This window comes from Colobus angolensis, unplaced genomic scaffold, assembly GCF_000951035.1.
Source record: "Colobus angolensis palliatus isolate OR3802 unplaced genomic scaffold, Cang.pa_1.0 Scaffold1, whole genome shotgun sequence".
In the NCBI taxonomy this organism is placed as follows: domain Eukaryota; kingdom Metazoa; phylum Chordata; class Mammalia; order Primates; family Cercopithecidae; genus Colobus; species Colobus angolensis.
This window is the reverse complement of record NW_012110918.1, coordinates 3,109,574-3,134,418: the sequence shown is the minus strand read 5'-3', so window position 1 is coordinate 3,134,418 and position 24,845 is coordinate 3,109,574. Positions and strand designations below refer to the sequence as shown.

At 43.2% G+C, this 24,845-nt stretch overlaps 1 protein-coding gene across 1 annotated transcript in view; it reads right to left on the bottom strand.

Annotated features, from left to right (window-relative positions):
• Positions 1-24,845, bottom strand: part of PITPNC1 (phosphatidylinositol transfer protein, cytoplasmic 1) — a 253,142-nt gene that overhangs the window by 143,694 nt on the left and 84,603 nt on the right. The window contains exons 3-4 of the mRNA XM_011954034.1: positions 5,933-6,021; positions 4,672-4,679 (exon numbers count right to left, since the gene is read on the bottom strand). Coding sequence (XP_011809424.1) covers positions 4,672-4,679; positions 5,933-6,021 — 97 coding nt within the window. The remainder of the gene's footprint in view (positions 1-4,671; positions 4,680-5,932; positions 6,022-24,845) is intronic.

Sequence of the window (24,845 nt, the reverse complement as noted above, 5' to 3'; positions counted from 1 at the left end):
GGCTGCCTCTCTGAGGAAGGGAAGGGCACTGTGATCCTAGCTGGGGCTCTGACTTTGGGGAAGTTTTGCTTTGGGGCACAGAACAGGAACTATGGAGCTTGGGAAAGACAGCAAGAAGAAGTATTTAGGATTAAAGGATCAGGGGATAAAGAGCACAATTCAAAAGCATCTAAAACAGGAAAAAAGACTAAGGCAATTGAAAGCATCTGTCATAAATCCTGGGTGCAGACTCTGGAGTCAGAGTCAAGGGTGGGTTCTGCCACCAGGGTTGTCATGGGCAGAGAGCGTGAGAACACGGCTGAATCTGAGTCAAGAGGTGGCAGCTTCAAACCGCACACTGCAGGCCCAGAGGAGTGCACTAGAGTCAGAGAGAAAAATCCGGATCCCCTGGTCACCAGGGAGATGGAAAGAAAAGCTGTCCTATATTTGGGATGGAAAATAAAAGTGAACTAGCCAGGAACAATGTGACCTCCTCACAGAGAATTAAATCTAGACCTTGACCTGACACTGAAAGTACCACGACCTGCCCTCCATATGTCCAGGTGGCCAGGATCCACCTCCATCACTTGCCCACTGGGCCTGGAAGGAGCATGCTATGAGCCGAACTGTGTCTCCCCCAAATTCCTATGTTGAATTCGTAATCCCCAACGCAATGGGGTTTGGAGGTGGGATTTTGGGACCTAATCAGGTAGGGATGAGGTCACGAGGGTGGGGTCCTCATGATAGGATTAGTGCCCTTCAAAGAAGAGACCAGAGAACTTGCTCTGTCTCTGCCATGTGAGGGCATAGCAAGAAGATGGCCACGCGCTTACCAGGAAGACAGCACTCACCAGGAACCCAGTCGGCCAGCACTTTCAGCCTCTGCAACTGTGAGAAATAAATGTCTGCTGCTTAAGCCCCCCAGTCTGTGGTGTTTCATTAGAGCAACATGAGCTAAGACAGAACAGACCTCTGCAGGGGGAGTTGTACTGTCCCTTCAGGTCCAGCCCAAATGCGACCTTCTCTGAGAAACCTCCTCATATTTCTCCCTGGCAGAATCCCTCTCTCCTTCCTACAATCCTCTGTTGGCACTTCAACTCTAACACTTATATGCAACACAGGTCTTCCTTAAAATGCTGACAGTTATGTATTCATCTGCTACCACTTAATTTTCCCCAACTCTGCCTAGCTCGTTCCATTCTACCTCCTGAGCCAATCCTAACTGAGGCAGGAAGGCTCTTGGAGTGGTTCCTCCGACCACTCCAAATCAAACGCACTTGATGTGATTTGTTGGTCTCAGACCTGTCCATTGGGCTGAACAAGCTCTGAGCTGAGCTGCCAGCAGAGATTCAGACCAGACAGCTGAATCTCTGGTCTGGCCTTAGAGCTCCTACGGCATGTCAATTGCAGGATGGGTTCCCATGTTACACACTTCCGGCCCCCTCCCTTCCCTTGGCCCATCAGTGTGCCCTGTTCTCATGACCGATTTTTGTACTTGAGTCTCTGAGACCAGTTCTTCCACACCACCGTCTCTCTCCCGTAAGGTTGCCAGATAAAATGTGAGACAACAATCTTTTGGCATAATTACGTCCCATACAACATCTGGGACATTCGTATACTAAAAATTACTTACCGTTTATCTGAAAATTCAAAGTTACCTGGACATCCTGTATTTTCACTTACTAAAGTTGGCAACCTTATCTCTCTAGCACCATGATACTGAGTAACCTGCCTGAATGCTGTGTACTTCTCTTCCCGTCTCCCACACTGGGGACTGTTCCTGAAACTCAAGGCCCCAAGGCAGAGGCCAGCACCCTTCCTTTCACATTGCAACTGCTTTATCTGGTTGGATTCCCAGAGCCATTGATTCTGCCCTCTGGTATGAATCTCTGCTGGCAGCTCAGTTCAGAGCTTATCCAGCCCAATGGACAGATCTGAGGCCAACTTGTTTCCTTGGCTAAGTCCCTTCTTGCCTCCAGAAAAGCCCAGGACTTGCTGAGGACTGCCAGGCTTTGACTGGAACGTCCAGCTATTTCCAACCAGATTGTGACCCCAAATGACAGAGATAATCTCTCAGTTATGCCATCTAGCATGATGTTTTGTACCTCCCTGATGCCTAATAAATGACTGTTGACTTTGTTTTTTAATTTTTTATTTTTGAGACAGACTCTCACTCTGTTGCCCAGGCTGGAGTGCAGTGGCGGGATCTCAGTTCACTGTAACCTCTGCCTCCTGGGTTCAAATGATTCTCCTGTCTCAGCCTCCCAAGTAGCTGGGATTACAGGTGCCTGCCACCACACCCGACTACATTTTTTTTTTTCTTTGTATTTTCAGTAGAGACAGGGTTTCACCATGTTGGACAGGCTGGTCTGGAACTCCTGACTTCAAGTGATCCACCTGCCTCAGCCTCCTGAAGTGCTAGGATTACAGGTGTGAGCCACTGCACCCAGCCCAAAGTCTCTCTCGATGATTATGCAGTTGCTAGAAGCAGTGGAACTAGGGAGTGGTGTTGGTGGTAGGGAACCATTTAATTGCCTGCTGTATACAGACAGTGTGCTAACAGCTTTCTATGTATTATATTTAGAGTTGCCAAAGTAGCCTCGGGGACAAATTTAACCTGCAACCTGGGTAAATATGACCATGCTAATTTGTTTACATACTGCCTAAGGCTGCTTTTGCAGTGACAGAGACTATATAACTCACAAAACAGAAAACATTGACAATATGACCCTCTAAAGAAAATGTTTTCCAATCCAAGGGTAGACCATTGAATCCTTCTGCTAATATCCCTAGGAAGGAGGGATTATTCTAATTTTAGAAAAGAGGAGCCGGGCGCGGTGGCTCAAGCCTGTAATCCCAGCACTTTGGGAGGCCGAGACGGGCGGATCACGAGGTCAGGAGATCGAGACCATCCTGGCTAACACAGTGAAACCCCGTCTCTACTAAAAAATACAGAAAACTAGCCGGGCGAAGTGGCGGGCGCCTGTAGTCCCAGCTACTCGGGAGGCTGAGGCAGGAGAATGGCGTAAACCCGGGAGGCGGAGCTTGCAGTGAGCTGAGATCCGGCCACTGTACTCCAGCCTGGGCAACAGAACGAGACTCTGTCTCAAAAAAAAAAAAAAGAAAAGAGGAAACAGGTTCAGAAAAGTTAAGATGCTTGTTCTAGAGCAAAGGTTCCCCTGCTTCTAAAATTTTACATTTGCATTTTGCCATAAAATTGCCTCTTTTTTCAAAGTTAGGGACATTGTGGGGGGCAATACTATATATATTCCTATTATTTCAAAAAAGAAAAGATATCTTAATATCCGAGTATGATGGAATACAATTACCAACAGCACTTTGGATGAAATAAATTCAATGTTATAAAAATCTCTGAATACTATTCCTGTTTTTTCTTCATTCTGCAGAGGACTGGTGAGAACATAGTCAAGGACCAGTGTGAATTCAAGAATTGGCAGTTGGGAGCCACTTGCTTAGGAGTTCTGGCCAGTGAGTGGCAAAACCGGAGGACAGCCAAGCCTCTCTGACGCCAAAGCCTGTGCTGGGACCATTTATCCATCTAGAATTCATGTGTCCATTCTGTCATTCGGTAACTATTCACTGAGTACCTACGATGTGTCAGGTACTATGCTCCTGCCCAGGGCATGACAAATCATTTTCTTCCATTTCTCTCACCACCTCTCTATCCTTTGGCAATCTGGATTGAAACCAAAAACTCAACTCTTAACACAGCTCAAAAAATCATAACTATTGGCCAGGTGCGGTGGCTCACGCCTGTAATCCCAACACTTTGGGAAGCCAAGGTGGGCAGATCACCTGAGGTCAGGAGTTTGAGACCAGCCTGGCCAACATGGTGAAACCCCATCTCTACCAAAAAATAAAAAAATCAGCCAGGCATGGTGGTACACACCTGTAATCCCAGCTACTTGGGAGGCTGAGGCAGGAGAATCGCTTGAACCGGGGAGGCGGAAGTTTCTGTGGAGCCAAGATCATGCATTGCACTCCAGCCTGGGTGATGGAGTGAGACTCCATCTCAAAAAAAAAAAAAAAAAAAATCATAAATTATTTTCTTGTTGTGATAGACTGACGTGTTAGTTGCTCGGGAAAATGATCTAAATGAAAACGCCACAACACAATGATACTATAGGTTCTGTCTTTTTTTCTTTCAGTCTAAGTAGTAACACTAGAGGCTCTTAGGAAAAAAAGAAATTTTATCAAGCCACAGAGCCTGCCCAACCCAAATCTCTGTTGTGCAAAATAGTTTGCACATTGCCCTCTTCACTTTCAAGCTTCTCCAACAAGGAATCAGGACACAGTCCATGAGTAAAAGCTCCACCTTCCATCGATAACTACCATCATCTCTTCAATATCACGTTGCTAGAAACTGTTCTTCTATTATAGTGAACTATCACCAACAAAGCAGTCAAGCTATTTAAAAATTACAAGCAAAGGCTGATTACATAAAGCGACTATCAAGGCACTTTAAATTAGGATTCACATTCTTGAACAAATGAGAACATTCAAATTATTGCATTATATATAACGATGTAATAGCCTACATTTAAATATTTCTGACTCTGAATTATTCCTTTCTAAAAATTATTACATTGACAAGACAAGTAATACAAGAGACATTCCAATTACTCCACTGGTCATAGATAGAATGTTTAAAAATAATTAAATGAAACTTACGGTGTATTCTGTTTCCACATGTTCATTTGAAGAAGAGAGGAAAAAAAGAGACAAAAGATGATTTAGATCATGCTTGTATGCAATATAAAACCACAGAACTAACAAATACTGATGAACTATAATTACAAAAAATGTACTAATGAAACTTCCATAAATACTGAATGTCTCCATGTTTGCACTGAAATTCTTTCATGATACTTCTGTGGCTGGGCAGATAAGAACAGTAAGACAAGATTCAATTAGCCTATAGGTTTGTGGCTAATTAAAAACCAAAGAGTTGGCATTATAAAAGCAAATGAAAGACTAATAATTCCAGTAGAGCATTTCATTAACCACAAAGGAAATCTTTTAAGTGGAAAAGCAGCTTTTGTAACCAATAAGAAGAGCTTGTTATGATGATGTTGAGGTGGGATTTCAAATGTTAGTGTGTTTGAGGGCAGAAACCAAATCTTCTGAGCTTTTTTGGCCACAGTTTCTAGGACGGTATTCAGTACAAAGAGTTTATTATCATTGCATTGCAAGTGAGAGGCAAATCAACCTTAAAGATTTTCATATTATCTAATAGCAAAGGAAGTCATCTGGAGGCAGAGAGAGAATCTTTTATACAAATTATAGTCAAAATTTGTAGTAGTAAAAACAAACAAGTTAAAATAAGCAACTTGTTTATAGACAAATCATACCTCTAAATTACTTGGGAAGTATTGAGGAAACAGGGAAATAAGAATCATAAAACCTCTGGAAACGTCTCTATAAAGATCTTCACCTTCCTTCTCCATAAGCTTTTTTTTTTTTTTTTTTTTGAGATGGAGTCTCGCTGTGTTACCCAGGCTGGCGTGCAGTGGCACAATCTTGGCTCACTGCAACCTCTGCCTCCTGGTTGTGTATTTTTAGTAGAGACGGGGTTTCACCATCTTGGCCAGGCTGGTCTCGAACCCCTGACCTCAAGTAATCCACCAGCCTCAGCCTCCCAAAGTGCTGGGATTACAGGAGTCAGCCACTGCTCCTGGCCCTCCATAAGCTATTCATTGTAACTCTAAGAAGGAAGATGGAATGGGCTTAGCTTAGACACCCTGACACCTGCCATCTCTGTGTCTGTGTTAGAAGTGCTGATGACCTGCAAGTAAGAAACCAAAAAAGGAGAGGGATACTACGGGGCTCCCACAAGGCCCTGCTTGGATCATCAACTATAAATCAGTGAAATTCAACTATGCTATGTCCTTGCATTCACTACATGTGGCATACAGTTGTACTAAGGACTTACCTGTAATTGTGTAGGGATAATAGTTCCAAGCCTTCTCTGTCACATAAAATATTTTGGGGACAACAGCTCTAGCCCAACTAGGCAGTTTGCTAAGAGGAAAGAAAGAAAAAGGACAATTAGAGTCTGTTCAGAGTCTCACCACACTATCACATTTTTCTGGATAAAATGCTGGAGAAATCAGGGGGATTCTGGGGCATCTCTTTTCTCCACAGCTGCCCTTTCCCCATCTCTTTGGTGTCTGTCATAGTTAATTGCTTCCCATGCATATTCAAGTGCTCTCAAAACGTGTAAAGACAGAAGGCTACAGCCTGGCGGGGGACTCCATCAGACTGTCAGCCTGCCCCTTTGGATTTGCAAAGACACGAGAATTCAGGGCCTGAAGGGTTCCATGTCTGGAGGGTTGGCCAGCCTGACCTTTGTCTCCTAGGAATGGTATCGTGGAATGTTTACGCCCAAACACTGGCAGGGAGAGAAAGCTAATCTTAGAGATAGACGTCAGCCTAAGCAACCCATACAAGTGACCTTTTAAAACGGACAAAAGCGACAGAGAGCAGCAACTTAGAGATAGGAAGAGGAACAAAATCTAGTTGTAGTGGGTTGAATTGTGTCTGCCCCAAAAGATACATCCACATCTTAACCTCCAGTAACTGTGAATATGACCTGATTTGAAGAAAGGCTCTTTGCAGATGTAATTAAGTTAAAGATCACAAGATGAAATCATCCTGGATTTAGGGTAAGCCCTAACTCCAATGACTGGTATCCTTATAAGAGAAAGGAGAAAGAGATTGGAGACTCAGAGACACACCGAGGGGACGGCCACACGAGGACAGAGGCAGACATGGGAGTGCGGTTGCTGCAAGTCAAAGAACTCAAGAAGCTGGGACAGAGGCACGGGACAGATTCTCTCTCAGTTTCCCCAGAAGGAAACAACACTGCTGACACCTTGATTGTGGGTTTCCGGCCCCCAGAACTGCTAGCGGATAAATTTGTGTTACTTTAATCCACCTAGTTTGCGGCAATTTGTTTCAGAAAGTTATTACAAAGCCAATAAAATGACACAGCCATTCCTCTGGAGCAGTCATTTGCAGAAAACAAATTCTCAAAAGGCACAGGTCCCAAGGTCTTTTGCAAACCAAAAACCAATGAAGTTTTGTTTTTCTTCAGAGGCAAACCTTAGAGAACAGTGCAGCCCCAGCTAATTCCTTAAATATTATATTGAAATATATAATATTTCTATTCCTTAAGACCTATCTGCATGATTTCATTTTTATCCCAGCCCAATAACCAAGGGTTTCTGTCCTTCCAGAGGTTACCATTTGCTTCTTTCCTACTCTGGGGCCTATAGCTAAGCATCTGGGCCGCTCACGTCCAGCAGTGGATCAGATCCAGGGAGACTTTGCAGACTTTCAGCTCCTTAGGGCTACATGTTGGCCATAAGAAACACCAAGAAGCGGTTCTGAATTCCAAAATGATAGAACCAGGAGGCTGGAAGGCACGTGGAGCTAATAGAATCCCAAGTCTCAAACCCCTCTTGGACGTGAAATCTAAATGACAATCAGAGCCCGTAAAATACTGCGTACCTTGCCTGTCTTTTCCAGTTGTTTCTCTTATTTCTGACAGTAACCAGGCCTGGCTTTTGAAAAGACAAAGATGGATTCTCAGTGGCTGGCCGGACCTAACCCATAGCTCCAGGCTGTTCATCAGGGTTAAAACAAATGGGAAAGCAAAGCTCCCCGGAAGTTGAGTGAGTGTCAGATGAGGGCCCCTGCTCTTAGGTGGGCCGTGAGGCGTCAGCGGAAGCAGTTTGATCATTCGTGTAACAATCCTTGCTGCTCTGATGCAGAATTTTTCACTCCTATAAAATCCTCTCTGCAGTAACTGCTCATTTCCCTTACGTTCACACTGCTCAAAAGGATGGGGTTTTTATAGCTTTCGCTGATGATGTATTCCATCCATCACCAAAGTTGGAGTGCAACTCAGGTGACGCCGACAGTGGGAAAATTGCACTGGCTCGCTTGCAGGAAATGGTCATGAGCAAAACTTCCTCTGGTTCCTTCCTGTTTGCCCCCATACCCTAGCGCAATATGCCAATGGTAGTGTGGGAAGATGTGGATTCCAGTTGCAGACAGGTGATTTTCTTGTGCTTTTAATGGACTGACACAGGGATGGAGAATCTCCCTCAAGTAAGCCAGGCATTATTTAGCTTAGACATATGTCTCTCTACAGTATTAAAGCCCATTCTCCACTGTCCTCTTGCGGGCAGGGGTTCCATCTACACTGCACCCCTCCTCAAATTCACTCCAATCCTCATGCATAGTAGTACTCTGGGGCCCAAGTACCTCCTCACCCCATAATTCATTCCCTATAGCATTTTAAAAGCCTCCCAGCAGAACCAGACTCCTGAGCCACAGTCATTTTCTGGAAGACAGGTGAAAATTATTGGCAATTTTCCATCCACGTCGAGACTTTTCCTATTTGTAAATGGTCCTTCAGGACCCCAGATTCTAGAATCTATTTTAGGTGTTTCAGCCACCAACTTATATAGGATATGCAGCATGATAATCAATGATCTTTTCCATTGAGATGACCTAAAAAACCACAATCATTTAGTCAAGATGGTTGATATTTTATGGAACTCTTCTTCCTTTTTTGGGAGACGTCTTGCTCTATCCCCCAGGCTGGAGTGCAGTGACGCAATCTTGGCTCATCGCAACCTCCGTCTCCTGGGTTGAAGCTATTCTCCTGCCTCAGCCTCCCGAGTAGCTGGGATTACAGGTATGCACCACCACGCTCAGCTAATTTTTGTATTTTTAATAGAGACAGGGTTTCACCATGTTGACCAGGCTGGTCTTGAACTCCTGACCTCAGGTGATCTGCCCGCCTCAGCCTCCTAAAGTGCTGGGATTACTGGCATGAGCCACGGCGCCCGGCCTGGACTCTTCTAATTAGTCTGGAAAGGAGGTTCCTTCTGGTATTTTCCAGGCCAGGCACGAGAGGCATTTGCAACAACTTCCATGATGCGCTATTTAAATAATTTTAAGCCCACTAACAGATCTTCTCTCAGCCCCCAATTTCCTCAGAGCACATCATTATTCGAATCATTTGTCTGAAAGTAAAATTTATTTTTCCCTGCAGCAATGATTTATCAGGGCCTGTAAAGGAAACTGGAATTAAATTAGTCCCCACTGTCACTGTCATTTTCATGATGTACACTGTCACACAGCCTACAATTCCAAGAAAAAGTCTGTCACTCAGGCTCACTCTCAAGTGTCAAACAAGAGCCTCTCTGGTAGAAAGGGAGCAAGTTTGAATCAAGTCTCCTTGGTCTATGGGCTAGGGTCAAACCTCCAATGGCCCATCTCACCAGGGCTCAGGCTTTAGAGACACTGAGGAAAAAGAGGGGCAAAATGATACCATAACCAGCGTCGTATTCCCCCAGATGCTTTGTCAATGCCTCCCAAAGACAGACTTTTCAAAAGCTTTGGTTTCTTACTTACTTACTTACTTTATTTATTTGAGACAGAGGCTTGCTCTGTCGCCCACGCTGGAGGGCAGTGGCATAATCTTGGCTCACTGCAACCTCCAGTTCCCAGGTCCAAGCGATTCTCCTGCCTCAGCCTACCATAGAGCTGGGATTACAGGTATGTGCCACCACGCCAGGCTTATTTTTGTATTTTTAGTAGAGACGAAGTTTCACCATGTTGGCCAGGCTGATCTCAAACTTCTGACCTCAAGTGAACCACCCATCTTGGCCTCCCAAAGTGCTGGGATTACAGGCGTGAGCTACCCCGCCAGCCTGGATTCTTAACTTTTAAACGTTGGTATGAAATAGAAACTATCAATGACACAGCCAAATGGACAACTCATCTGCTTTGCCTGAGACTTCCCTGGTTTTAACACTGGAAGTCCCATCCACCAGAAAACCCCTCAGTTCCAGGCAAACTGGGATGGATGGTCACCCTAGAACAGGGGTTCTCGCTAGAGGGAGATTTTGCCACCCTCCCCCCGTCCCCAGGAGACATCTGGCAATGTCTGGAAATTTTCGGTTGTCTCAACAGAGGTGGGGTGGGGTGGGCGGTGCTACTGGCATCTACTAAGCAGAGGCCCAGGATGTGGCTCAACCTCCTATGATGCACAGGACAGGCCCCAACCCTCCACAACAGCAAATAAAGATCCCACCCAAAGCATCAGCAGCAACAAGGTTTAGAACCCTGGCAGATGTCTCTCATGTCATAAATTCCCTAAGGTTCCCAAAATCACAGCTGACTTGGTAAGAAGGTCCTGGGGCAGGCGTAATCTGAACTGGTCTCGGGTTAAGGGTGTTTACCTACTTCATAAAGAGCTTTTGGAGCAGAAACCTAAATCATCCCTCCATTAGAAGCTTCTGGTACTTTACAATCCCCATGATCACAAAACTCCCCTGGTACCTAATCTCACATTGCAATGCATGCTCACTCGGGCTTTGCTCCAGGAGGTTTTGAGCATCATTAGGCCAAACGTATTTATATGGAGTCTAATTTCATTTTCTTAACAGGGGTCAGAATTACGGCGGTCTTAACTAGAAATTTTGTTTTGTTCTTTTCTTTTTTCTCTTTTGAGATAGGGTCTTGCTCTGTTGCCCAGGCTGGAGTGCAGTGGCGTGATCGTGCCTCTCTGCAGCCTCGACTTCCTGGGCTTAAGTGATCCTCGTCCCTTGGCCTCCCTGGTAGTTGGGACTGAAAACGTGCACCACCACACTCAGCTAATTTTTAAATTTTCTTGCAGAGATAGGGTCTTACTATGTTGCCCAGGCTGGTCTCAAACTCCTGGGCTCAAGCAATCCTCCCATCTCAGCCTCCTGAAATGCTGGGATTACAGGCATAAGCCAGTGCACCTAGCCTTTACCAGAACTTAAACATTCCCAGCAGAAAAGATAGTCCTGGAATTTTCTTCTAAACAGCGTGCCTAAGATCTGCCACATTCTGCAACGAGATTATGCTCAAATAACTGCAGCTTGTTTTAAATAGAACTCTGCTACCTTCATATCCTCATTTCTCACAAGATAGTCCAGGAGGAATACACTGACCTTTTGTTTCATCATTGCACTGAAACTGGCAATTGACATCTGTTTGATTCATAAACAATTGCCCCCATTCAGTTCTATGTGCAGTGATTTCTGGGGTCTTAAAATATATTCTCCAGCTGCTCTGATTCATTTAGTTACTCTTCTAAGTGATTGTTCTGGCTGGTCTTTCAGTTGTGCTCTTAATGTAATTGTTTATATGGCAGTAGGGAAGTGAGCAGTTTCCGGACCAGAGCTATCACCTGTGGGAGGCAGGGCTGCCGAGGCCTCCCTCCGCAGGGACTGGCCAGAAACCGAGTTCCTTGAACTTGGACTCACAGCCCCACCCCGACCTCCCTGCTTAAAAATACAGTTTGTGTCAGGATTCTGGGAAAAGGCGCCTGCCTCCTGCAGGTTCCTGGAAGACTCCTGCTTGGACAGCATCAGGGTCATGTGGCCAGTGTGCTGAGAAGCCCCTGGCGAGGCGACACAGGACACACCATCATCCATCAGCAGTGAGGCAGAACCAAGGTGGAAAGCCTCCTGGAAAACCTCTGTGACCCCAACCAGGCCTAAACATTCTGTTTCTATGATTTCCCACAGGAGCACAGGGGAGGGGGGCCCGGCACCATGAGAGTCCCTGGCACGTTCTTAAGTACTGAGATGGGGACAGAATAGGATAGCATGGACTGAAAGGTTGGAAGGAAGCACCTCATGTGCTCTATTATTTTCCATAAGACTTATCACCTTCTATATGTGTGTGTGTACATATATATATATATATATATATATATGAGTATGTGTATACATATATATAGTCTCCCTATATATATAATACATAATATAAATAAGTATACAGACTATATAAAATTATATATTCTAGACGATATACAGTTTTTTGGGGTTTTTTTTGTTTTTTTTTGAGACGGAGTCTTGCTTTGTCACCCAGGCGTGGCACGACTTCCACCTCCCAGATTCAAGTGATTCTCCTGCCTCAGCCTCCTGAGTAGCTGGGACTACAGGCGCGCGACACCACGCCCGGCTAATTTTTTGTATTTTTCGTAGAGACGGGGTTTCACCGTGTTAGCCAGGATGGTCTCAATCTCCTGACCTCCTGATCCACCTGCCTCGGCCTCCCAAAGTGCTGGGATTATAGGGGTGAGCCACTGCACCTGGCCAATATACTGTTCTTTATTATGGCTGTTGTGCATTGTCACTCCCAAATGGAATGCAAATCCCACCAGGGCAGGGATCTTTGTTCTGTTCACTATTGCAACCCCAGCACCTAGAACGGTGCCTGATGCCCAGCAGGTGTTTCTGTCTCTCTCTCTGCCTGTGTATGTGTGTATGTGTGTATGTGTATATATATGTATAGACAATGTATATAGTCTATATATTCATATAGTCAAGTAACTTGACCAGCTAATACTAGATAAGGAGCCATCCTTCAAACATAGCATGGGCAGCAGCTCATATATTTTGGTAAAAAAAAATAAAAATAAAAAAATAAATGGATAGACAGACCCATATTTTATGTTATTTATTTTGAGACAGAGTCCTGCTCTGTCACCCAGGCTGGAATGCAGTGATGCAACCTCAGTTCACTGCAACCTCCACCTCCTGGGTTCAAGCAGTTCTCATGCCTCAGCCTCCCGAGTAGCTGGGACTACAGGCATGCCACCACACACAGTTAATTTTTGTATTTTTAGTAGAGATAGGGTTTCACCAGCTTGGCCAGGCTGGCCTCAAACTCCTGACCTCAAGTGATCTGCCTGCCTCGGCCTCCCAAAGTGCTGGGAGACCTATCTTTTAGAAGCAGGGTCTCACTTTGTCACCCAGGCTGGAGTGCAGTGGTGCCAACATAGCTCACTGTAACCCTGAACCCTTGGGCTCAAGCAGTCCTCCTGCCTCAGCCTCCTGAGTAGCTAGGACTGGAGGAGTGTGCTACCACGCCTGCCTATATCTTAAACTTTTTGTAGAGACAGAGTCCCACTATGTTGCCCAGGCTTGTCTCGAACTCCTGGCCTCAAGGGATCCTCCTGCCTCACCCTCCCAAAGTGCTGGGATTACAGGCGTGAACCACCATGCCCGGCCTCAATATATATTTTTTGAATGACTAAATATTGTCTTTGTATATCTAGAAGTTAATAATGAACATAGAGATTCTTGGGAAAATAGCATGAACATGAGCTATTTGGTCAGAATCTATGTCTCTGACACTTTCTCTATTGCTTGTTGCCCAGGCAGTGGAATCTCTCAAAGCCACACAAGTTCTGGGCACTGAGCTTATTTTGGAGAAGATCTGGGAGAATAGAAAGCAGAAATGGGAAAGAGAGACCCAAGCCATGACCACAAGGTTAGGTAAAAGGACCAGCTGGTAGCTTTGCAAGCCCATCAGTTAAAAAAGGGTTCATGACTTATGATAGCTTTATCCTCTCCTACCCAAAGCCACCAGAGGCCAGGAGACATTGCCGTGGAAGGCAAGGGCCACATAGCGGGAAAAATGTTCTCTCCCTGAAAATCAACTCAGGCATTAGGCGGAATCACCGTTAGAAGCTGGCAACCATCCCTGACTGGCAGCTGCCAGCACAGCCTAATTAATCCAGCAGCCAGGGTGGTGAAGAACATGACACTTCATGGCTGAAAAACAAGCCTAAAAATAGCCTCCATCTTTTCTCCAGTGCCCCTCCACCCCCATCCCCATTCCCTCCCCTCCTGGGCTTCAGTGGGAAGGGATCCGAGAGATGCTAGTGATGAAGTGAAAAGAAAAGGTGACAAAAGAAAAGTCCACCTTCATATGTTTCTGGGTGACAGGTTTTATTTAGAATCACTATTCTAGAATTTGATTTGTATCATGCCCCCATTCCTTGGATGCCAGTTGTAACCAGGATTTTTGAAGATGAGCCAAGGCATACTACTTACTTGGTTAACTGAACTGGATCAAAAGCTCAAGTACAGGCCGGGGGCAATGGTTCACGCCTGTAATCCCAGCACTTTGAGAGGCCAAGGTGGGCAGATCACCTGAGGTCAGGAGTTCGAGACCAGCCTGGCCAACATGGCAAAATTCTGTCTCTACTAAATATATAAAAATTAGCCCGGCATGGTAGCAGGTGCCTGTAATCCCAGCTACTCCAGAGACTGAGGCGGGAGAATCGCTTGCACCTGGGAGGCAGAGGTTGCAGGGAGCCAAGATTGTGCCATTGCACTCCTGTCTGGGTGACAGAGCGAGACTCTCTCTAAAAATAAAAAATAAAAAAAAGCCCAAGCACAACTACCAAATGTATTATTGTATTAGTACTAATGTAAATCTACTAATGCATTAGTACTCATATACCAAATATAATAGGCAACCATCACAATATATCAACAGTATGTCAGATGCTGTAGGAGGGGGCCAGATGAAGCAACTTCACAATCTCTGGGAAATGAGAGGCATGTATTAAAAGGATGAATGGCATTTTCAAAGGACATTAGACCCAATTAAAACACTGGCAAAGGAATAGACATTTCTCCAAAGAAGATATACAAATGGCCCAGGCACACATGAAGAGACACTCAACATCATTAGCCATTAGAGAAATGCAAATGAAAACTACGACGAGATACCACTTCGCACCCACTAGGATGGCTATCATCAGAAAGACAGACAATAGCAAGCGTCAGTGATTATGTGGAGATATTGGAGCCCTATGGCATTCCTGGTGGGAATATAAAATAATGCAGCCACTTTGGGAAACAGTTTAGGTTCCTTTCTCCCATTCACTGGTAGCCCAGGGCTTCGTCTGGGAACCCAATGGGGCACTTGTGTTTGGCATTTTGGAACAAGTGATGGAAAGAAAAAAGGGACAATTCAGATCTACTCGGGACAGCTGTGGTGCTGATGGCTGGGGGCAGAATGAAGCCATCTGGCTCTACTTCAAGATGGCTGTCATTATGGGGCTGTTGATTTCTGCCCACTCTTAAGCCTCCAGATGATCCTGAGGGCTCCTAACATCTTTCCATGAAATGTCCTCTCTGCTCAAAAGACTCAGTTTCTCTTGCTGGCAACTGCGGACCTTGACTGCTAAAGCCTCACGCCTCCTTTTTGGCCTGTCTCCCACTCATCCCCCATAGACAACGTAACCACCAGCCAAAGCGGACCAGTGGTCGATAGATGGATGTTTCCGCTCTCTTTGCTTAGTGATAATAATTATTGTTGACTCTAACTCCCCTTTGAGCAACTTTCTCATTTCCACATTAACTGGAGAGTAGGCTCTGATTACACAGGCTTTGAATATTTCCAGTGCCTCTAATAATTACTTTAGGTAATCAATAAGGCAGTTTCTGAATGTGGTTTGACTTCCCATACAGATTGATGTAAGGAAGAGAATCCACTCACTATGCCGGCTCAAGTGTTCAGGTCCATAGGTCAATGATATTTCTCTGTGTACATTATTAAATGGGCACTGGGAATATCTTAGTTATGGCCACTCCAACAATCAGGACCCACTCCCCTGTGGACTTACGAAAATGCTGGAACCAAATGGCCTTGATCAGGAGGCAAGAACCATGATCAGGAGGCAAGAACCATGATCAGGAGGCAAGAACCATGACCATGGCTTATTTCTTAAGGGATTCTCTCCAATGCCTGCACAATGTGTTGTACGTCATACATTTCAGCAAATACTCGTTTAATGAATAATGATTCTTAAGCAGCCCAACCCACAAGGCAGTCACATGACTTATGCATGTAGGACTTGAGTCACCTTGAGGTGGCTCTAGGTTGTGATGATTAAATAATGGATTTGGTTTTCTTGTAGGATTATGGGGATTTATCTAATTCATATTCTGTCAATTTTTTTATTTCTCTCTTGCTAAATCATAATCTTCCTGGTTCTAAAATATGCATCCATACTCTACCAAATACACCAAGAACTTTTTAAAATTATGAAATGGTGGACCTGGTTTAGAATGGTGCAAGCGTAACTAAAAATATTTTTCTTGTGCCTCATTGGTTACATGTAGATGCTGGAAGAGAATCAGGACAATCAATGTCTGATAGATAGTTTGAGTGTAGAAAGTTAGGGTTGAAAAGGATCTTCCAGGCTATCCACCTTAACCAGCCACCCAATATGTTCAACTGCCTATTAGATGTTTGAATCTCCTTCAGGACAAACCTGAGGAACAGGGTCTTGCTCTTGCTAAAACATCTCCAGCAACAGCAAAATCCACTATAAGACATTCTGAGATGGTTTGTGTGCTTGGAAATATCTTCCTTAACCTGAGCTGAAGTCTTTCTTCTGGCATTCCTACCCACCGGTCTTGGTCCCATTGGTCCTGCTAAGTGAGGTCTTGTGGCATACATAGTTCTGATTCTTCTCCATCTAATGGCACCATGATACACCCAAGTCTAGCTTTTCCAGGTTAAGTATCCTTGATTTCTTCAGTCATTCTATCACTTGAGTTTCTAGTTCTTGAGTTACTAGATACAGTTTGTCTATATCCATTTTAAAGTGTGCCATTTAGGAACAGATAAAAATATTCCAAGTATGTTTTGACTAGTGGAAAATTGGGCAAGATTATCAAGTACATGGTTTTAGATATTTTACTTTACTTTTACTGATGCAGTTGAAGAATAATGTTTGCAGCTGTATATCTATCACATACACACTCATAAATTATTGTGTATGTATATGTGTGTGTGTGTATATATATATATATATGTATAATTGCTTCATATTGAATTGTCAACTAAAACTACTGTATTTCTTTCAAACAGGCCATTGCAAAGTTATTAGTATTTCTTCCCATACTTATATAATTTGTATTTTGGGATCCAAAGATAAGACCATACACTTGCCCCTATTTAATTTCATCTTGATAAAAAATGGCCTGTAATTCCAAACTGCTGAAGTTTTTCTGGATCCTCACTCAGTCTTTTATTTTATTTATTTTTATTTTTATTATTATTTTTTGAAACGGAGTCTGGCTCTGTCCCCCAGGCTGGAGTGCAGTGATGCAATCTTGGCTCTCTGTAACCTCAGGCCCCCAGGCTCAAGCGATTTTCACGCCTCAGTCTCCTGAGTAGCTGGGATTACAGGTGCCTGCCACCACTCCTGGCAAATTTTTGTATTTTTAGCAAGCGGGGTTTCACCATGTTGGCTAGGCTGGTCTCGAACTCCTGACTTCAAGTGATTCATCTGCCTCGGCCTCCCAAAGTGCTGGGATTACAGGTGTGAGCCATCATGCCTAGCCCTCACTCAATCTTTTAAAGTTATCACCCTTCCTGGTTGTGGGTTTCTCAAGGGTATGGAAAGGATATCTTCTAGATATTTAGCCAGATGTTGGCTTAAAAAATCCAGTAGGACCGGCTGGGTGCGGTGGCTCACGCCTGTAATTCCAGCACTTCGGAAGGCCGAGGCGGGTGGATCATGAGGTCAGGAGATCGAGACCATCCTAGTTAATATGGTGAAATCCTGTCTCTACTAAAAAATACAAAAAAATTAGCTGGGTGTAATGGCGGATGTCTGTAGTCCCAGCTACTCGGGAAGCTGAGGCAAGAGAATGGTGTGAACTCGGGAGGCGGAGCTTGCAGTGAGCTGAGATTGTGCCACTGCACTCCAGCCTGGGCAACACAGCATGACTTCATCTAAAAAAAAAAAAATCCAATAGGACCAAGTTCAGACTTCTGAGTCACATTACTAAATCACATTATTTTCTAAGTTACACATAGAATTTTCTCTCCTGGTTGCCACTATCCATCATCCGTACCTTTTGTTATTCAATCAGTCACTAATCCACCCAATTTTGACAGTAAGCAAGTTCCATTTCTCCACCTAATTACTTTTAAAATATTATGTTTAATTGTGGAGAATTTCACATACATAAAAAATCGAGAGAAAGGTAACAGACATGCATGTATCTGCCACCCAGAATTTATATTTTCGATTTTATTTTTAAATTACAGTAAAATAGACCATTTTTGGTGTACACTTCTGAATTTTAACATTACCATTCAGATTTAACAAACTAACATTTCCCTATATTTGTGATGAACTTTCTTCTTTTTTAAAAAAGGAATAGGCCGGGTGTGATGGCTCACACCTGTAATCCCAGCACTTTGGGAGGCCAAGGTGGGAGGATCACTTGAGGTAAGGAGTTTGAAACCAGCCTGGCCAACATGATGAAATGTCATCTCTACTAAAAAATACAAAAATTAGCCAGGCGTGGGAGCACACGCCTGTAATCCCAATCCCAGCTACTCAGGAGGCTGAGGCACGAGTATCTCTTGAGCCCGGGAGGTGGAGATTGCCACGAGCCAAGATCATGCCACTGCACTCCAGCCTGGGCGACACAGCAAGACTCCATCTCAAAAATATATATAAAATAAAATAAAATACATAAAATGTTGTAGATACAGGTAAAGTTTCCTCTCATGCCAATTCATTCCTCTCTCTTCCCAAAGGTAACCACAACTTGAGGGTGGTTTCTCCATGTTTTGGTGCTTTTATTACATATGTGGTTGTCTGTAAACAATATCTATAAATGTAGTAATATTATGTATATCTTTAAAATAGATATAAATGGCATCATATTATATGTGTATATATACATTTGTTTTTTGTTTCTTTTTTGAGACGGAGTCTCATTCTGTCGCCCAGGCTCGAGTGCAGGGGCGCGATCTCAACTCACTGCAACCTCTGCCTCCCAGCTTCACGCCATTCTCCTGCCTCAGTCTCCCGAATAGCTGGGACTACAGGTGCCCGCCACCACGCCTGGTCAATTTTTTATATTTTTAGTAGAGATGGGGTTTCACCATGTTGGCCAGGATGGTCTCAATCTCCTGACCTCATGATCCGTCCACCTCAGCCTCCCAAAGTGCTGAGATTACAGGCGTGAGCCACCATACCTGGCCTTGTTTTTGTTTTTTGCAGCTGATATATTGCACATTATGCTGTGCATTTGAAATTTATCAAAGTATGTCTGGTTCATTAAGTTGAACTGCTGTGGAATTTTCCATTATGTGAGTGTGCCATAATGTATTCCCGTTCGCAGATATTTGAATCGCTTCCATTTCTTTTCTATTGCATACAGCATTAGGACTAATCTCCTGGTAAATGTCTCCTTGTGTACAGTGCAAGAATTTTTCTAGGGCTCTACCTAGAAATATAATTGTTAAGTGGAATGTATATATGTTTTCAACTTTTCCGCCTGCTGTTCATTGCTCTCTAAAGAGGTGATATCAGTTTATATCTCTTACTAGCATTGGAAGCGAGTTGTTTTCATGTATCTTTGTCAACACCTGACATGATCAGATTTTTTAAATTTTTGTCCATCTGATGTGTGTAAAAGAGGATGCTATTGCTGTTTTATTTTGTATTTTCCTGTTTTCTAATAAGGTGAGAACTTTTTTCATGTATATATTACCCATTCACATTTCCTTTTTGTGAATTGCATGTTCAATTCTTTGCCCATCTTTTGATTGGATTATTTTGTCTTTTTTTTTTTTCAAAAAAGGATCTCTAACAGTTGTTGTTGTTGTTTTTTTAATTAAATACTAGTCCTTGGTCTATATGTGCATATGTGCATTTTCAAATACTTACTTCCAGGCAGGGATGGGTTTTTTTTTTTTTTTTTTTTTTTTGAGACGGAGTCTCACTCTGTCGCCCAGGCTGGAGTGCAGTGGTGCGATCTTGGCTCACTGCAAGCTCCGCCTCCCAGGTTCACGCCATTCTCCTGCCTCAGCCTCCCGAGTAGCTGGGACTACAGGCACCTGCCACCATGCCTGGCTAATTTTTTTTGTATTTTAGTAGAGACGGGGTTTCACCATGTTAGCCAGGATGGTCTCGATGTCCTGACCTCGTGATCTGCCCGTCTCGGCCTCCCAAAGTGCTGGGATTACAGGCGTGAGCCACCGTGCCCGGTCCAGGGATGGTTCTTTTAATTTTGGTGTCTTTGGCTATGCAAAGGTTTTTTTTTGTTTGTTTGTTTTTTGTTTTAACTTTTTATGAGTATGTTTTTTGCTATGCAAAGGCTCTTAATTTTAGCATTGTAATATTATGATTGCATTTATGTATGTTTCATTTAATTAGTCGTAGTCTACCATCCAAATAATACAGCTATTTGCATATATTTTCTTTGATTTTTTCACATTTAGGTTTTTAATCAATCTGGAATTTATTTATTTATTGAGACAGGGTCTTGCTCTGTTGCCCAGGCTAGAGTGCAGTGGCTTGATCTTGGCTCACTGCAACCTCCCCCTCTAGTGCTCAAACAATCTTCCCACTTCAGCCTCCTAAATAGCTGGGACCACAGGTGTGTGCCACCACATCTGGCTAATTTTTGTATTCTCTGTAGAGATGGGGTTTCACCATGTTGCCCAGTCCAGTCTTGAAATCCCAGGCTCAATTGATCCTCCCACCTTGGCCTCTCAAATTGTTGGGATTACAGGAATGAGCCACTATGCCCAGCCATGGAGTTTATTTGTGTGTGTAGTGTGAAGGAGGGCTCTAGTCATTCTTTCAATTAGAAGACTAGTCATCTCAACATCATATACTGAGGAGTTCATCTTCCCCTCAATAATTTTATGCCAGCTCTATGAAATACAAAGCACTAATAATGGCTTGGATCTGTTTTGGGGCTACTTTGTTCCATGAGTTAGTTTAACTCTGCTCTAGTACCCCACTGCCTTAATTACTTATATAATTATGTAGGTAATTAGTTAATTAGCTTTATAATGACATCTGATAGGTCAAGTTCCTCCTTCAGCTTTCCAAATTGTTCATATGAATTTTACGAATATCTCCTCCAGTTCTATTTTTTTTTTTTCTTTTTGAGATGGAGTCTTGCTCTGTCACCTAGGCTGGAGTGCAGTGGCACGATCTTGGCTCACTGCAACCTCCACCTCACAGGTTCAAGTGATTCTCCTCCCTCAACCTCCCAAGTAGCTGGCACTACAGGCGTGTGCCACCACGCTCAGCTAATTTTTTGTATTTTTAATAGAAACGGCCACCATATTAGCCAGGATGGTCTCAATCTCCTGACCTCATGATCGCCCACCTCGACCTCCCAAAGTGCTAGGATTACAGACATGAGCCACCACACCCAGCACCAGTTCCATTCTATTAAAAACAACATGTTGGCATTTTAAGTTAATTTTATTAAATTTATAGATTGATTTGAGATTTGATGCCAACTTTGTAACATTTCCCATCCATGAATATGGTATATTTCACTATTTGTCTAGGGCTTTTAAAATGACTTCCACAAATGTTTTATGTTTTTCTCCAAAAAGATTTTGCATATCTTGTAGGCTGATTACTGGGTAACTTTGTTTCTTTTTCTATTATAAATAAAAATGTTTTAAATTATATTTTCCCTATTTTTCCTGCTGTATAATAATGCTGTGGATTTTTCTATATGGATTGTACCCAACGATCTTGCTGAATTCTCATATTGATGGCAACAGCTGTAGAAAATGTCTGAAATTTCTATCAGACAATCGTATTATCTGCAAATTATCATTTTGCTTCTTCCTTTCCTCTTTATTTCTCTCTTGCTTTATTGCATTGGCTAGGACCTTTACACAATGTTGGACAGACATGGTAATAACAAGGATCCTTAATGTGTTCCTGACTTTACTCTGAATAAGTACACAGATTTATTAAATGTTAATTTCATCAATTTCAGGGGTAAATCTGATTAGGTCATGATACATTGTTATTATTATTATTTTCTGAGGTATTTTGTTCGCTAATGTTTTATATAGCATTTTCACGTCTATGTTCTCAACTGAGATTGGCCTATAAGTTTCTTTTTGGTATGGTTATTGTCCAGTGTTATCAAGGTTCACTTGGTAGGTGCTATTAGTGTTCTTTCCAACAGTCAGCCCCCATACTCCCCACTTTCTTACACACAAATCATGAAGTGGGGATACATCAGAACAGATTCTCTTTGAATAGCAAAGTTATTCCTTGAACATCCCTCTTTTTATCAAGGAGGAAAAATCTTATGTCTCATTGGCTAGAACTAGGTCACATGGCCATCTCTAGCTGTAAGGGTGGCTAATTATAGTGAGTATTTGACATTTCATTTTATTTTACCATTCAAATTTGTGTTTTCTATTTATCATGCTTTTTGTAGGCTTCTCTTTTTCGTTTCCGGGCCCTCTGTGGATTGATGAAGTTTTCTCTCAGAGGTTATGGATTATTTTACTACCCCTTCAGAGATTACCTTTATATTTTGAATATGCATACTTGTCTCAGAAAATCTAAAATTAGGCTGGGCATGGGGCTCATGCCTGTAATCGCAGCACTTGGGAGGCCAAGGCTGGTGGATCATTTGAGGTCAGGAGTTCAAGACCAGCCTGGCCAACATAGTGAAACTCTGTCTCTACTAAAAAATACAAAAATTAGTCAGGCATTGTGGTGGTGCACACTTGTAGTCCCAGCTACTCAGGAGGCGAAGGCATGAGAATCACTTAAGTTCAGGAGGTGGTGGTTGCAGTGAGCCGAGATTGCACCACTGCACTCCAGCCTGGGCGATACAGCTGGCTATCCCAAAAAAAAAAGGAAAATCTAAAATTAATCAATATTTTTTCTAATTCCTAAACAATATTAGCACCTTAAAGTGCTTTTTACTATAATTATTACCCTCCCATCTTCTGTGCTATTGTTGTCTTATTATTACTGTTTTTAAAACATCCTACATCCATTCAAAGATTTACCTAGTTGTTTATCAATTTCTTCATTCATTATTACTTCTAGAACTCCCCCTCCTTCTTCCTGGGCTCAGTTTCCTCTTTCTTACAGCACATCCTTTAGTAGTTCTTTCAATATGGGTCTCAGAGTTGGTAAACTCTCTCAGCCCTTGATTGTCAAAAATTATTTTTATGCCTGATTCTCAGTTTCAACTTTCCATTTATATGGGCCTGATACCCTAATTCCTGTTCCCCATGGGCATGACATGCCCAGTCCCTAGATGTCAGAACCCACACTCTTCCGATATCCCCCCAACGCCCTTCGTTAGCATTAGCGGGTCTGCTTTCCATTCTGGTTTCAGTTTGCCTTTTTATTTCTAGCCTCAGAGGATTTCCCTTTCTTTGTTTTGAGCTCAGCTTCTTTACATAGTTATATTTCATCCTGTGTTTGTCATGGGAGGTGGTGGAGGGTCCCCATTAATCTTTTTCCCTACTATTACTGGAAGTCCACATCTATTTATAACAACTTTCCCTCTTACTAATGTTTATTACTCTTCTTTTAAATAAATACGAAATAAATATGATACGACAAAACAGACACGACAGGGACAGCTGGATGCTTCTTATTTTGTTTCAGCAAAACTTATAAAGTTCCTGAAATTCTTCCTGATTTTCATATATAAGGAACATTCTCCAGGTAATAACTTGAGAGAATGCAATTGTATGCCAAGAAATGGAATTTTCCATAGGTTTCTATTTTCCTGCATCTCCCTCACTTCTCTTTGCCCTGCAGAGGTGATCCCCAAGGAGAAACCTGCTCAGGATTTGATTTACACCCTCCACACTAAGAACGCCAAAGCAGCATATTGAGAAACCTGTCTCTATAAAGAAACCATGCCCAGGCCAGACCCAGAGCTCAGTTGCCCCTGCAAATCAACAGCTGGCTGGACACTGAACTGGTTCCAAAGCCTGGGAATTCACAGCTACTAATAGATGAATGGGATCAATCTCATTTGCATTTCATCGTGACTCAGGAATTCCCTGGTACTGCATCTCTGGGCAAATTAAAACATCAGTTTAATCAGCTCATGCCCTTCACTGTCAGGACATGGGTCTGGGAGACTTCCATCCACCCTAGTGACAGGAACCAAAGTCTCCCATCAAGAAGGAATAGTCCAATTCAAGCTGCTAGGGAGTGGGGCCAAGGCGACAATGGGAATCTAAATATGGTTCCTCTCAGAGACGTCTGACCATGTCCGAGGCCCTGAGAATGGACAGTCACTGGTGTCAGTGAATAAACTGGGGCACTGCCCAGCTAGGGGCATTGGAAATACTTTCTGGATAATCACATATGGGCCAATCGAAGAGGCCATAGGTAGGGGTACAAGTATTCATGAAATGGCTGACGTATAAGACTTGTTTGCTGGAACAGACAGTTAATTTCAACAAAATATATTTCTTTTTTTTTCTTTTTCTTTTTTTTTGAGATAAGGTCTCACTGTGTCGCCCAAGCTGGAGTACAGTGGCATGATCTTGGCTCACTGCAGCCCTTAACCTCCCAGGCTCAAGTGATCCTCCCACCTCAGCCTTCCAAGTAGTATAGATGCACACCACCAAGCCCAGCTAATTTTTGCATTTTTAGTAGAGATGGGGTTTTGCCATGTTACCCAGGCTGGTTTCAAACACCTGCCCTAAAGTGATCTACCCAACTTCAGCCTCCCAAAGTGCTGGGATTACAGGTGTGAGCCACCACGCTTGGCCAATAATATATTTCATTTCAATGTATTCATATTATTTCATAATATATTTCATATTTCTAACCACAAATATTTTGAGCCAGAAAAGAACTGAAAGGAAGAAATAGGCTGGAGAGGAGTATAGGATGGGGAGAAGATCAGACAAACCCTAATAATCCATTATGCCATTCCTGGTAAGAAAATAGCAAGAAAGGCTGGATGCTGTGATTCACACCTGTAATCCCAGCACTTTGGGAGGCTGAGGCAGGGAGATCACTTGCGGTCAGGAGTTCAAGATCAGCCTGACCAACGCGGTGGAAGCCCGTCTCTACTAAAAATACAAAAATTAGCTGGGATTGCTGGTAGGTACCTGTAATCCCAGCTACTTGGGAGGCTGAGGCAGGAGTATCACTTGAACCCAGGAGGCAGAGGTTGCAGTGAGCAGAGATCATGCCACTG